This window comes from Oncorhynchus tshawytscha, linkage group LG07 (assembly GCF_018296145.1).
Source record: "Oncorhynchus tshawytscha isolate Ot180627B linkage group LG07, Otsh_v2.0, whole genome shotgun sequence".
NCBI classification, from domain to species: domain Eukaryota; kingdom Metazoa; phylum Chordata; class Actinopteri; order Salmoniformes; family Salmonidae; genus Oncorhynchus; species Oncorhynchus tshawytscha.
The window spans coordinates 15,384,356-15,399,904 of record NC_056435.1 but is presented as its reverse complement, the minus strand read 5'-3'; the positions used below and the strand labels follow the sequence as shown (position 1 = coordinate 15,399,904).

The window sequence follows — 15,549 nt, the reverse complement described above, 5'->3', positions numbered from 1 at the left end:
ATGAAATATTAAAGCATTAAACCGCTCACTAAAAGCATCAGGGCTCCAGAGTGGCGCAGCGGTCTAAGGCACTGCATTTCAGTGCTAGAGGCGTCACTACAGACCATGGTTATATCCTGGGCTGTATCACAACCGGCCGTGATTGGGAGTCCCATAGGGCAGCGCACAATTGGTCCTGCGTTGTCCAGGTTAGAGTTTGGCCGGGGTTGGACGTCATTGTAAATAAGAATTTATTCTTAACTGGCTTGCCTAGTTAAATAAAGGTTCAATAAAATGAATTTTAAAAACCTGTCATAGAAAAGTTATACTTAAACCTGAACTTGTTCTCCAGTAGATTAGTAAAAATGGAACATCCCTTGTTCAAAAATTGCCTTTTTCCCTTTATCCAGATTACAACCTCTCATTTTCAGTTAAATGAAATGGAACCTTTTTCTAAAATATTTCCTTTTCTAAAACAAGCCACACAAAGCTGGTTGCTATTCCAGTTTCATCCTCGAGAAAAGACAGATCAAATATTACAACAACTAATATGGTTAAATTCAAATGCACTACACTGAACAAAAATATAAACGCAACATGTAAAGTGTTGGTCCCATGTTTCACAAGCTGAAATAAAAGATCCCAAAATGTTCCATAATTATGCACGAAAGGCTTATTCCTCTCAAATTGTGTGCATACATTTGTTTACATCCCTGTTAGTGAGCATTTTAGCCCTTGTCAAGATAATCCATCCACCTGACAGGTGTGGCATATCAAGAAGCTGATTAAACAGCATGATCATTACACAGGTGCACCTTGTGCTGGGGACAAAAGGCCACTCTAAAATGTGCAGTTTTGTCACACAACACAACACAATAATGAGGCTATATACAGGGGGTACCGAAACCACATACCAGCAGGGGTAAAGGTTAGTCGAGGTAATTTGTACATGTAGGTAGGGGTAAAGTGACTATGCATAGATACAGTTGAAGATGGAAGTTTACATACACTTTGGCCAAATATATTTAAAATCAGTTTTTCACAATTCCTGACATTTAATCGGAGTAAAAATGTATCGTCTTAGGTCAGTTAGGATCACCACTTTATTTTAAGAATGTAAAATGCCAGAATAATATTAGAGAGTGATTTATTTAAGCTTTTATTTCTTTCATCACACTCCCAGTGGCTCAGAATTTGACATACACTCAATTAGTATTTGGTAGCGTTGCCTTTAAATTGTTTAACTTGGGTCAAATGTTTCAGGTAGCCTTCTACAAGCTTCCCACAATAAGTTGTGTGAATATTGGCCCATTCCTCCTGACAGAGCTGGTGTAACTGAGTCAGGTTTTTAGGCCTCCTTGCTCGCACACGCTTTTTCAGTTCTGCCCACAAATTGTCTATGGGATTGAGGTCAGAGCTTTGTGATGGCCACTCCAATACCTTGACTTTGTTGTCCTTAAGCCATTTTTCCACAACTTTGGAAGTATGCTTGGGGTCATTGTCCATTTGGAAGACCCACTTGCGACCAAGCTTTAACTTCCTGACTGATGTCTTGAGATGTTGCTTCAATATTTCCACATAATTTTCCTTCCTCATGATGCCATCTATTTTATGAAGTGCACCAGTCCCTCCTGCAGCAAAGCACCCCCACAACATTATGCTGCCAACCCCGTGCTTCACGGTTGGGAGGGTGTTCTTCTGCTTGCAAGCATCCCCCTTTTTCCTCCAAACATAACAATGGTCATTATGGCCAAACAATTCTATTTTTGTTTCATCAGACCAGAGGATATTTCTCCAAAAAGTATGATCTTTGTCCCCATGCGTAGTTGCAAACCATAGTCTGGCTTTTTAATGGTGGTTTTGTTTTACTGTGGATATAGATACTTTTGTACCTGTTTGCTCCAGCATCTTCACAAGGACCTTTGCTGTTGTTCTGGGATTGATTTGCACTTTTCTCACCAAAGTACGTTCATCTCTAGGAGACAGAAGACGTCTCCTTCCTGAGCGGTATGACGGCTGCGTGGTCGCATGGTGTTTATACTTGCATACTATTGTTTGTACAGATGAACTTGGTACCTTCAGGCATTTGAACATTGCTCCCAAGGATGAACCAGACTTGTGGAGGACTACAATTTATGTTTTGAGGTCTTGGCTGATTTCTTTTGATTTTCCCATGATGTCAAGCAAAGAGGCACTGAGTTTAAAGGTAGGCCTTGAAAGACATCCACAGGTACACCTCCAATTGTCTCAAATTACGTCAATTAGCCTATCAGAAGCTTCTAAAGCAATGACATAATTTTCGGGAATTTTCAAAGCTGTTTAATTGCACAGTCAACTTAGTGTATTTAAACTTCTGACCCACTGGAATTGTGATACAGTGAATAATAAGTTAAATTATCTGTCTGTAAACAATTGTTGGAAAAATGACATGTGTCATGCACAAAGTATATGTACTAACTGACTTGCCAAAGCTATAGTTTGTTGACATGAAATTCGTTGAAAAACGAGTTTTAATGACTCCAGCCTAAGTGTATGTAAACTTCAGACTTCAACTGTTGTAAACAGTGAGTAGCAGCAGCGTAAAAACAAACGGGGGTGTCAATGCAAATATTTGATTAATTGTTCAACAGTCTTATGGCTTGGGGGTGGAAGCTGTTAAAGAGGCTTTTGGACCTAGACTTGGCGCTCCGGTACCGCTTGCCGTGCGGTAGCAGAGTGAACAGTCTATGACTTGGATGATTGGAGTCTGATATTTTTGGGCCTTCCTCTGACACCACCTAGTATGTAGGTCCTGGATGGCAGGAAGCTTGGCCCCAGTGATGTACTGGGATATTCATTTTTGTATTTTTTTATTTCACCTTTATTTAACCAGGTAGGCTAGTTGAGAACAAGTTCTCATTTGCAACTGCGACCTGGCCAAGATAAATGGTAGCAATTTGACACATACAACAACACAGAGTTACACATGGAATAAATAAAACATACAGTCGATAATACAGTAGAACAAAATAAAACAAAAAGTCTATATACAGTGAGTGCAAATTAGGTAAGTTAAGGAAATAAATAGGCCATGGTGGCGAAGTAATTACAATATATCAAATAAACACTGGAATGGTAGATCGGCAGAAGATGAATGTGCAAGTAGAGATACTGGGGTGCAAAGGAGCAAAATAAATAAATACCAGTATGGTGATGAGGTAGATAGATAGATGGGCTGTTTACAGATGGGCTATGTACAGGTGCAGTGATCTGTAAGCTGCTCTGACAGCTGGTGCTTAAAGCTAGTGAGGGAGATGTGAGTCTCCAGCTTCAAAGATTTTTGCAATTCGTTCCAGTCATGGGCAGCAGAGAACTGGAAGGAAAGACGACCAAAGGAGGAATTGGCTTTGGGGGTGACCAGTGAGATATACCTGCTGGAGCATGTGCTACGAGTGGGTGCTGCTATGGTGACCAGTGAGCTGAGATACGGCGGGGCTTTACCTAGCAGAGACTTGTAGATAACCTGTAGCCAGTGGGTTTGGTGACGAGTATGAAGCGAGGGCCAACCAACGAGAGCGTACAGGTCACAATGGTGGGTAGTGTTTGGGGCTTTGGTGACAAAACGGATGGCAATGTGATAGACTGCATCCAGTTTGTTGAGTAGAGTGTTGGAGGCTATTTTATAGATGACATCACCGAAGTCGAGGATCAGTAGGATGGTCAGTTTTACGAGGGTATGTTTGGCAGCATGAGTGAAGGATGCTTTGTTGCGATATAGGAGGCCGATTCTAGATTTAATATTGGATTGGAGATGCTTAATGTGAGTCTGGAAGGAGAGTTTACAGTCTAACCAGACACCCAGGTATTTGTAGTTGTCCACGTATTCTAAGTCAGAGCCGTCCAGCGAGAGGTCCGGACAACGGGTCCTCTGATTTGACACACTGAACTCTATCAGAGAAGTAGTTGGTAAACCAGTGTCGTGGCAGAATCAGAATTCTTTAGGTAACATTTATAAATAAGATGTTTTATTCATTTTATAGCATGCTTATGTGGAAAAAGTTACTTGGGCCCAGAGAGGGGAGAGGTCTGGTTATTCTTATCTGTGAATGAGTCATGTGTAAATGTATCTTTTAAACCATATGAAGGGATGATTGAGGGGGAACCAATTATCTCTTGGCTCCACAATGTCTGTGTGCCAGTCACTGTCTCTCTGTGATCTTGTCCAGGAGCGGGTGTATTTAATATATGCCATTGGAAGAGGTAGTGTTTTTGGTTATGAGTGGTACCAAGAGCGAGATAAGAACATAGTTTAGGAGACCAAAGCTGAACGATAATTTATAGCCAATGCTGTCTGGCTATGCGTGTCTTTGCTATAAAGGATCTCAGTTGCAATGTGTAAGCACTCTCAGATAATTCATTTATAGACACTGAATTGATCTGAGAGTCACAGGGTTGTGATGGAGCTCATATAATTAAAGATGGACTTTATGATAACTCTGTCTTGTGTGTGGTTTGCTCTCTTGTGATTTGGTAATACAGGAAATTTCCACTACACCAGGTGAGGCAATCATTTGAGAAACCAAGGCTGTCAAGTCTGCCAATAAGAATGTTGTGATTGACAGAGTCGAAAGCCTTGGCCAGGTCGATGAATACGGCTGCACAGTAATGTCTCTTATCGATGGTGGTTATGATGTCGTTTAGAACCTTGAGCGTGGCTGAGGTGCACCCATGACCAGCTCTGAAACCAGATTGCATAGCGGAGAAGGTATGGTGGGATTCGAAATGGTCAGTAATCTGTTTGTTAACTTGGCTTTCGAAGACCTTAGAAAGACAGGGTAGGATAGATATAGGTCTGTAACAATTTGGGTCTAGAGTGTCTCCCCTTTGAAGTTGTCTAGCCCAGCTGATTTGTAGGGGTCCAGATTTTGCAGCTCTTTCAGAACATCAGCTATCTGGATTTGGGTAAAGGAGAAATGGTGGCGGCTTTGGCGGGTTGCTGTGGAGGGTGCCGGGCAGTTGACCGGGGTAGGAGTAGCCATGTGGAAAGCATGGCCAGCCGTAGAGAAATGCTTTTGAAATTCTCAATTATAGTAGATTTATCGGTGGAGACAGTGTTTCCTAGCCTCAGAGCAGTAGGCAGCTGGGAGAAGGTGCTCTTATTCTCCATGAACTTTACAGTGTCCCCAAACTTTTTTGAGTTAGTACTACAGGATGCAAATTTCTGTTTGAAAAAGCTTGCCTTAGCTTTTCTAACTGCCTGTGTATATTTGTTCCTAACTTCCCTGAGAAGTTGCATATCACGGGGCTATTCGATGCTAATGCAGAACGCCACAGGATGTTTTTGTGCTGGTCAAGGGCAGATAGGTCTGGAGTGAAGCAAGGACTATATCTATTCCTAGTTCTATTTTTTTGAGAGGGGCATGCTTATTTAAGTTCGTGAGGAAGGCACTTTTAAAGAATAGCCAGGCATCATCTACTGACGGGATGAGGTCAATGTCATTCCAGGATACCCCGGGCCAGGTCGATTAGAAAGGCCTGCTCGCAGATGTGTTTCAGGGAGCGTTTGACAGTGATGAGGGGTGGTCGTTTGGTCGCAGACCAATTACGGATGCAGGCAATGAGGCAGTGATCCCTGAGATCTTGATTGAAAACAGCAGAGGTGTATTTAGAGGGCGAGTTAGTTAGGATGACATCTATGAGGGTGCCCGTGTTTACTGATTTGGGGTTGTACCTGGTAGGTTCATTGATAATTTGTGTGAGATTGAGGGCATCAAGCTTAGATTGTAGGTTGGCTGGGGTGTTAAGCATGTCCCAGTTTAGGTCACATAGTAGCACGGGCTCAGAGGATAGATGGGGGGCAATCAATTCACATATGGTATCGAGGGCACAGCTGGGGGCAGAGGGAGGTCTATAGCAAGCGGCATCAGTGAGAGACTTGCTTCTGGAAAGGTGCATTTTTAGAAGTAGAAGCTCAAATAGTTTGGGTACAGACTTCGATAGCCAGCAGAGTTCTGTATTACGATCTTTGCAGTAGATTGCAACACCTCCCCCTTTGGCAGCTCTATCTTGGCGGAAAACGTTATAGTTAGTGATGGAGATTTCAGGGTTTTTGGTGGTTTTCCTAAGCTAGGATTCAGACACGGCTAAGACATCTGGGTTGGCAGAGTGTGCTAAAGCAGTGAGTAAAACAAACTTAGCAAGCAGTTAGCAGGGGCTAGCAGTTAGCAGACCGGGCAGGCAAGCTAGCAGTTAGCAGACCGGGGCCGGCAAGCTAGCAGTTAGCAGACCGGGTTAGCAAGCAGATAGCAGGGGCTAGCAAGTTAGCCTTTGGGGGACGTCGCAATGGGGGTAAGTCTGTTTTTGCCTCTTCGCGCGGTGACGTCGATAGAATTAGTAGGGTTCCAAGTAGCTCTAGGTAGCTAGCAGGCCTAGCTGGTTAGCAGAATGGGTCTTCAGCGGGCGTCGCGCCTGAGGGGCCTGTTGGAGGCCTCGGGCAGATTATGTCGGTATTCCAGTCGTAGGGGATCTGCCGGGTTCCGTGCCCCATACCAGCTATAGAAGGGTTCCGGATATTGTAGCCCAGGAATATCCTTCGGTGGTATTACAGGAGCCCTGGCTGAGCTAGCTTCAAGCTAATCAGTGCTTGCTCTGGGATGGAAACGCTAGCCAGGAGTAGTCATCCGGGATTGCGGTTAGCTAGTTGTGAAGATCCAGATGAAAATGTTCAGTTTGCGGTAGGAATCCGGGGATAAAAATAATAGGTCCGTTATGCTCTGGTTAGAGTCACGTTGCTCGAACTGGCGAGAGCTTTCCGAGCTGAAGGTTAGCTGATGACCGCTGGCAATGGTTTGCTGACTGATAGCTGGTAGTTAGCTGGCTAGCTTCAGTTGACGGATTCCAGATCCGAAGTAAATATAAATACTTTTGGAAAAAAAGCAGATCCACGCCACATTGGGTGAGGCGGGTTGCAGGAGAGTATTTAGAAGTTGAGGTTTAACAAAATATTTTAAAAGTTGTGCGAAGAAAAAGATGTAAAACGATATATACAAGGGACACGACAGGACAAAGACGTCTGACTGCTACGCCATCTTAGATCAATACGCACTACCCTTTGTAGGGCCTAACGGTCGGATGACCAGCTGGTACCATACTAGGCGATGATGCAACATATCAGGATGCTCTCGATGGTGCAGCTGATGAACTTAATTTTTTTTAAAATAAATGTAAATTTTACCACGTTTTCTCCCCAATTTTGTGGTATCCAATTGTTTAGTAGCTACTATCTTGTCTCATCGCTACAACTCCCGTACGTGCTCGGGAGAGACGAAGGTTGAAAGTCATGCGTCCTCCGTTACACCACCCAACCAAGCCGCACTGCTTCTTAACACAGCACGCATCCAACCCGGAAGCCAGCAGCATCAATGTGTCGGAAGAAACACTGTGCACCTGGCAACCTTGGTTAACGCGCACTGCGCCCGGCCCGCCACAGGAGTCGCTGGTGTGCGATGAGACAAGAATATCCCTACCGGCCAACCCCTCCCTAACCCGGGCGACGCTAGGCCAATTGTGCGTCGCCCCACGGACCTCCTGGTCGCGGCCGGTTACGACAGAGCCTGGGTGCAAGCCCAGAGTCTCTGGTGGCACAGCTGGCGCTGCAGTACAGCGCCCTTAACCACTGCGCCACCCGGGAGGCCGCTGATGAACTTTTTGAGCATCTGGGGACCCATGCCAAATCTTTTCAGTCTCCTGAGGGAGAAAAGGTGTTGTCGTACCATCTTCACAACATTCTTGGTGAGTTTGGACCATGATAGTTTGTTGATGATGTCGACACTAAGGAACTTGAAACTCTCGACCGCTCCACTACAGCCCCGTCGATGTGAATGAAGGCCATGTTCGGCCTTCCTTTTCCTGTAGTCCATGATCATCTCCTTTGTCTTACTCACGTTGAGGGAGAGGTTGTTGTCCTGGCACCACACAGCCAGGTCTCTGACCTCCTCCCTATAGGCTGTCTCATCATTGTTGTAGGCCTGAGGAGGCACCCCCGTATTGAGGATCAGCGTGGCAGATGTGTTGTTGCCTACCCTTACCACCTGGGGGAGTCCCGTAAGGAAGTCCAGGATCCAGTTGCAGAGGGAGGTGTTTAGTCCCAGGGTCCTTAGCTTAGTGATGAGCTTTGTGGGCACTATGGTGTTGAACGCTGAGCTGTAGTCAAAGAACATCATTGTCACATAGGTGTTCCTTTTGTCCAGAACAGTGTAGAGTGCGATTGAGATTTTGTCATCTGTGGATCTATTGGTGCGGTATACAAATTGGAGTAGGTCTAGGGTTTCCGGGATGATGGTGTTGATGTGAGCCTTGTCTAGCCTTTCAAAACACTTCATGCCTCCGGGGCAGTAGTTATTTAGGCAGGTTACATTCGCTTTCTTGGGCACAGGGACTATGGTGGTCTGCTTGAAACAGGTAGGTAGTACAGACTCGGTCAGGGATTGAAAATGTCAGCAAAGACACTTGCCAGTTGGTCTGCGCATGCTCTGAGTACACATACTGATAATCCTTCTGGCCCCGCGGCCTTGTGAATGTTGACCTGTTTAATGGTCTTGCTCACATCGGCTACGGAGAGCGTGATTACATAGTCATCCGGAACAGTTGGTGCTGTCATGCATGCTTCAATGTTGCTTGCCTTGAAGCAAGCATAAAAGCAGCTCGCAGATGGGTTTCCCTTTGTAGTCTGTAATAGTTTACATAGCGGGATTTCTTATAAGTGTCCGTATTAGTGTCCCTCCTTGAAAGCAGCAGCTCTAGCCTTTAGCTTGGTGCGATTTTGCCTGTAATTCATTGCTTCTGGTTGGGATATGTACAGTGGGGCAAAAAAGTATTTAGTCAGCCACCAATTGTGCATGTTCACCCACTTAAAAAGATGAGAGAGGGCTGTCATTTTCATCATAGGTACACTTCAACTATGACAGACAAAATGAGAAAAAAAATCCAGAAAATCACATTGTAGGATTGTTAAAGAATTTATTTGCAAATTATGGTGGAAAACGGAAGAGTTGTTGTCTGTCCTTTTGCGTTTTGATGTTGACACTGCCTAACAAAGTGCTGTTAGGATAATAAATGATCCCGTATGAGCTTTGTGTCAAATACATTCAGTTGTTATAGGTGTCAAGCTTATGGGCATGTTGCAGCAGTGTGTAGGAGTGAGGTTCCTAGGTGTGAGAAATGTGCAGAAGGGCATGAGACAAAGGAATGTGTAGCATTGGGGAAAATAGTGGTATTTGTTAATTGTAGGGGTGCCCATGGGGCTGGGGATCAGAAATGTCTGGTGTAAGAGCGGCAGATTGAGGTTTCCAGGGTTAGAGTAGTGCAGAAGTTGTTGTATGCTGAAGCAATGAAGAAAGTAGAGGAAGATGGATCAAGGAGGAGGGATCCTGAGAGGAGTGGTGTGAATAGTACAGCTGTACAAGGATAGGCCAACAAGTGATATGTTTCAGTAAGATTTGATTTTTAGCATTCATAGCAATGGTTATCAACTGTACTGCAGGGATAGAATGTAAGTCGCAGAAAATTTAGGTTGTGGTGGCAGCTGCAGGGAGGTATTTGGATGTGCAAGACTGGATGTCAGAAGAGTTACAGGGTATGTTAAGTGGTGGTATCCCATCCTTTCAGGCTGTTGGCCTGAGGTAGGACTAAATTGATTTAAACAGTTGAGTAGGATAATGAGTTTTTAGTGAGTGTAGGGTTAGATGGTAGGGTATTTATTTATTTGTTTATACGTATTTATTTATTTTTTAATTATCCAGCAAAGTCTAAGGGAGTTATATATATATATATATATATTCCAGTCTAGTAGGTGGCGGTAATGCAACATTTATTGGATGCCAACCGCCGTTAAACCTCATTGACAAAGAAGAAGATTTAACAAAGGACTCCACGACGGGTTTTGATAGAACCAAGCAGCCAAGAAAAAAAACAGTCCGTGTTTTGCGATTCGCGCCAAGTTGAAAGCGCGAGCTCTCATCTCTTCCTTTCCATTGTGTATCACTTGTGCATGTTCATGTAGGGGCGTGCGAAGCGGGTTAAATTCTTGACGACTAAGGCAACTTGATACGGCTACTTTTCTCCCAAACATCTGTACACACCGTATCGCAACCATGTCCGTCAGCGTAGAGTCTGGATTTTCAAACGACGAGGTGCTGAACATTCGTTACCCTCTCCACCGGGCGTGCAGGGATGGAGACGTTGTTGCTTTGTGTTCGCTTCTTCAGTGCACCACAAACCAAGCAGACCTCATCACCGAAGACTCCGTCTATGGCTGGAGTCCCATTCATTGGGCAGCACATTTTGGAAAGGTAGCTTGCAAACATTCTAAAACTAATAGAGAGAGATTATTCATATTGTCACATTGTTAGCAGGCGTAAATCTAGCAAGAAATGCTATTTTCGAAAGAACTGACAGTTAGATTTTCCGATTTGTGATGCTAATCCGATACATTGATACAAATATACATACCATTTATTTAAGTATCTAAAACGTTACAATGTAGCAAGCTGTCTAGCTGAACAGCGATTTACGTCATTTGTCTCAACACTCATAATAATGTTTTCTAATTTTCTCATTGTTAGGTGTTTGTTCATCTCCATAATGTGAAATCAAATGTTATCACCAATGTCGTGAAACGTGCGTGCGTTCACACTTGAAAGCAAAGATTGTGTGAATGTACAGCTATGTAATATCGACATTGATTGTCCTAATAGTGCATTCGGGCTGCTGTTGCTAGTTGTCAGTATTTCAGTTGGGCCATAGCGCTAACGTTAGTCTTCCCGAGAAAGTAGCCAGTCTTCCCTTCCTGTCAGTTTATTTCAGGAAATGTCCAATATTTTATAAAGCACTGCATCGTTTTCTATTGGCTGTGCATGGGCCAATGGCAAACAACCCGCCAACAATATCTACAGTTGAAACAACTTGCACGTACCTGCTCTGCACACTGTGCTGTGCTCATGGAACAAACCATTTTCTCAAAAGTCTTGCATGACTGTGGCATTGCTTTATTCAAACTTTGTTTTACAAGTATATCCCATAAAAACATTACGTAACCCCCCCCAAATATCTTTCAAACTTTTGACTTGTTTAATTGAAATGTACTGACGGGCTCCCAACTGAGAGCACTGGTACTCACAACTTTAAGAAGTTAAGAACGCAACATTACATTTAGGAGCACCAGAATTTTTTATTTGTATCGGTTGAGATATAGCCTACATGAATTCTAGCTACTTCTGGAGCACATACTGTGCCCAAGAAAAACAATATTTAACTGTGTAAAAGCTAAATTTTTAAAAATTAAACAGTAATGTGTAATATGAGGTTTCAACATGTAAAATCACAATTTTTATATTGCAATACATTCTAGAACATTTACACTGTGTCTTTAAGAAGTCAAGTTTCTGATGACAACATGCTAGATCTCCTGAAGAAGCTTTTCCTTTCTTTTTGTGCCCCCCAAATGTAGGGATATACTGGTAATGTTACCAGGTTGTTAGCTAGCTAATGAGGTAACAAACATGACTGAACAATGTGTAAAACAAATGGTTAAACTTGCCAGCAATTAGCTTTAGAACAACCTGTGACATGGTTTATGAATAAAGGGGGTTGTTTTTCTGTCCGGGTTACCCCTGTGGGAAGAATTTGAGCCGGGTGAAATGTGATTGCATTTGTTTTAGAACCGGGCTGCCTGCTGGGGGTGAGCCAGGTGCCATGCTCTGGCCTATGGTGTCTGCTCAAAACTCTGCTCAAAACAAAAGGGAATAATTACAGTGGTTTCAAAATACTTAAATGATACTTAAGTAGTTTTTTGGGGTATCTGTACTCTACTATTTATATTTGACAACTAACTTCTACATTCCTAAAGAAAAGAATGTATTTTACTCCATACATTTTCCCTGACACCCAAAAGTACTCATTACATTTTGAATGCTTAGCAGGACATGAATGCTCTAATTTTTAAACTTATCTATAGATCATCCCTGGTCTAACCTACTGAATCTGATCTGGCGGACTCACTAAACACACATGCTTAGTTTGTAAATTATGTTGGCGTGTGCCCCTGGCTATCCGCAAAAAAAATAAAAATAAGGTGCCGTCTGGTTTGCTTATTATGAGGAACTTAAAATTTATACTTTTACTCAAGTAGTATTTTACTGGGTGACATAATTGAGTAATTTTCTAATTAAGTTCTCTTTACTTTTACTCAACTATGACGATTGGGTGCTTTTTCCACCACTGCGTAATTAAGTGATGAGTAGGATTCTGTTTTCATATGGAAAAGTGATTCATTTTTTAAAAACCGCTGTATCGGCCATTCCAATGATAACTAGTTTTGAAGTTTCAAACATTTATTTAATGGACAATAGATGCATGTTTATGGACGATGCACCATGCTGCCTTGTTGACAACATGACCAAGCGGTGCAGATTTCTGTTTGATTTGTGAATGGCGCTCCTCCCTCCCTGCTTTCGCTCAGTGACATGACGGGCCATTGCTTGGTTCAACCTGGGCCAGCGTAATAGAGCTCACTCAATATAAAATGCATGCCCACAATCCTCGACAGGAAGAAAAAAACATTGCGCTGGTGATATGGGTCAGATCTTTTTAAAGGGATGGTTCGGGATTTTGGCAAGGAGGGCCTTTATCTACTTTCCCAGAGTCAGATGAACTTGTGGCTACCATTTTTGTCTGTTTCCAGTATGAAGGAAGGTAGAGGTCATTTTGTGAGCATTGGCTAGTGCAATGACTGGAAGTCTTTCTGCTAGCATGCAAAACTACCTCTAACTTCCTTCATACTGGACATAGAGACAAAAATGGTATCCACAAGGTCATCGGACTCTGAGGAAGTAAAGGGCCTAATTGCCACAATCCTTGAAGTACAGTGCCTTGGGAAAGTATTCAGACCCCTTGACTTTTTCCACATTTTGTTATGTTAGCCTTATTCTAAAATTGATTAAATTGAATTTGACTCATTCTACACATAATACACCATAATGACAAAGCGAAAACAGATGAAAAAAATATGTTTTCCCAATCTATTAAACATAAACATAAATACCTTAAATAAGTATTCTGACCCTTTGCTAGGAGACTTGAAATTGAGCTCAGGTGCATACTGTTTCCATTGATCATCCTTGATGTTTCTACAACTTGATTGGAGTCCACCTGTGCTAAATTAAATTAATTGGACATGATTTGGACAGGCACACACCTGTCTATATAAGGTCCCACAGTTGACAGTGCATGTCGAAGGAATTGTCTGTAGAGCTCAGAGACAGGATTGTGTCGAGGCACAGATCTGGGGAAGGGTACCAAAACATTTCTGCAGCATTGAAGATCTCCAAGAATACAGTGGCCTCCATCATTCTTAAATGGAAGAAATTTGGAAACACCAACACTCTTCCTAGAGAAGGCCACCCGGCCAAACTGAGCAATCGGAGGAGGGCTTTGCTCAGGGAGGTGACCAAGAACCCGATGGTCACTGACAGAGCTCCAGAGTTCCTCTGTGGAGATGGTTGTCCTTCTGGAAGGTACTCATCTCTGCAGCACTCCACCAATCAGGCCTTTATGGTAGAGTGGCCAGATGGAAGCCACTCCTCAGTAAAAGGCACATGACAGCCTGCTTGGAGTTTGCCAAAAGGAACCTAAAGACACTCAGACCATGAGAAACAAGATTATCTGGTGTGATGAAACCAAGATTGATCTCTTTGGCCTGAATGCCAAGTGTCACAGCTGGAGGAAACCTGGCACAATCCATTCAGTGAAGCATGGTCGTGGCAGCCCCATGTTGTCGTGTTGTTTTTCACCGGCAGGGACTGGGAGACTAGTCAGGATCAAGTGAAAGCTGAACAGAGCAATGTACAGAGAGATCCTTGATGAAAACCTGCTCCAGAGTGAAGGTTCATCTTCCAACAGAACTAGGACCCTAAGCACACAGCCAAGACAACGCAGGAGTGGCTTTGGGACACGTCTCAATGTCCTTGAGTGCCCCAGCCAGAGCCTGGACTTGAATCCAATTGAACATCTCTGGAGAGACTTGAAAATGGCTGTGCAGCGCCGCTTCCCATCCAACCTGACAGAGTTTGAGAGGATCTGCAGAGAAGAATGGGAGAAACTCTCCAAATACAGGTGTGCCAAGCTTGTAGCGTCATACCCAAGAAGACTCGAGGCTGTAATTGCTGCCAAAGGTGCTTCAAAGTACTGAACACTTACGTAAATGTGAGGTTTCTGTTTTTTAATTTTAATAAATTAGCGAACATTTCTAAAACTGGTTTTACCTCGTCATTATGGGGTGTTGTGTGTCGATTGATAGAACAATTTAATCAATTTTAGAATAAGGCTGTAACAGAATGTGGAAAAAGTCAAGGGATCTGAATTCTTTCCGAATACATTATGTATATTTTGTCGCCTATGCGACCAAATTGGTCACACTAGAGCTCTGTGTGTGTCACTGGCAAGGTTCCCCTGAGTGAGGTGGTTTGGAGAAAGTTCCACAGATGTTGGAGAAGGAACAGGGCAGAAGAGGAAAGGAATGAGGCAGTTATTAGTTACTATTGTGCCCAAAGCCGAAACAACAAATTAAACAGCAGCGTTCTCTGCCCCATGTCCACAGCATGGCCATCCAAACTATCGTATCTGCATTTTATCCTAATCATATCGGCACTTCTCAATCTAGAGATGCACGTTTGACAGGAGGGAGGGAGATTGTTTATTTAAGCCAGTCAGGCATACACATTATGAACAGCTGCTTGGATCATGTTTTTAAACTACATGTACTGTATTTAACAAGCCCTGTCTTGAAGTGGGACTTCAGTACAATATCAACTATGACTCATGGCCTGGTCTTTGTTGCAGAGCTATTAGGCTACAGGTCCTCCCAGACAACATTATTTGATATGGTGGGGTTAGTGTCTTTGTTTGCCAGGAAAACTGCAGTGTGTCCCGCCAAAACTGCTTAGGCTGGGTGTGCCCACTCTTCCCACACAGAGGCTGGCCTGAACATAAGTCAGTGGGAGTGACTGCAGTTGAAGCCCCTATACTGTGACCATATATGGGCTTAGGTGTCCTCTTCGGTACAAGAAGCTCAATACAGGGGGAAAAAAGGAGACCAACAAGATTAGGGTTGGGATAATGCCAGTATCGCGATACTCATTACTATCGCGGCAAGGAAACAAAACACGTAGTGTATTGAACTGCTTTAGGAAAACAGCCCTAATGTTGGAAACAAACAATTTGTTGTCATCCAGAGTCACATTTTTAAAGGACTGAATCAATCAAATGTATTTATAAAGCCCTTCTTACATCAGCTGATGTCACAAAGTGCTGTACAGAAACTCAGCCTAAAACCCCAAACAGCAAGCAATGTAGGTGTAAAAGCACGGAAGACTTTGCTCTACGTGTTTTCATTTTTTGGCATGAAAACAATATTGCGATACTGGTATTGTCCAGGCCCTAATAAAGATGCCACTGGTTGGTTAGTGTGCCTTTGGGGTTTACCTCAAACACATTTTCTTTGCTGTGGTTTGGTTTCTGTAATGACATAGAGCTTTG

At 43.3% G+C, this 15,549-nt stretch overlaps 1 protein-coding gene across 3 annotated transcripts in view; it reads left to right on the top strand.

Moving 5' to 3' along the window:
• Positions 1–15,549, top strand: part of ankrd10a (ankyrin repeat domain 10a) — a 37,926-nt gene that overhangs the window by 1,128 nt on the left and 21,249 nt on the right. For 2 of the 3 annotated variants that reach the window (XM_024399532.2, XM_024399531.2), the window contains exon 1: positions 9,905–10,307. The exons of the other annotated variant lie outside the window; for it this stretch is intronic. In XM_024399532.2, coding sequence (XP_024255300.1) covers positions 10,110–10,307 — 198 coding nt within the window. In that variant the 5' untranslated portion in view covers positions 9,905–10,109. Of the gene's footprint in view, positions 1–9,904; positions 10,308–15,549 lie in introns of those variants that run through there. 3 annotated transcript variants of the gene reach the window in all.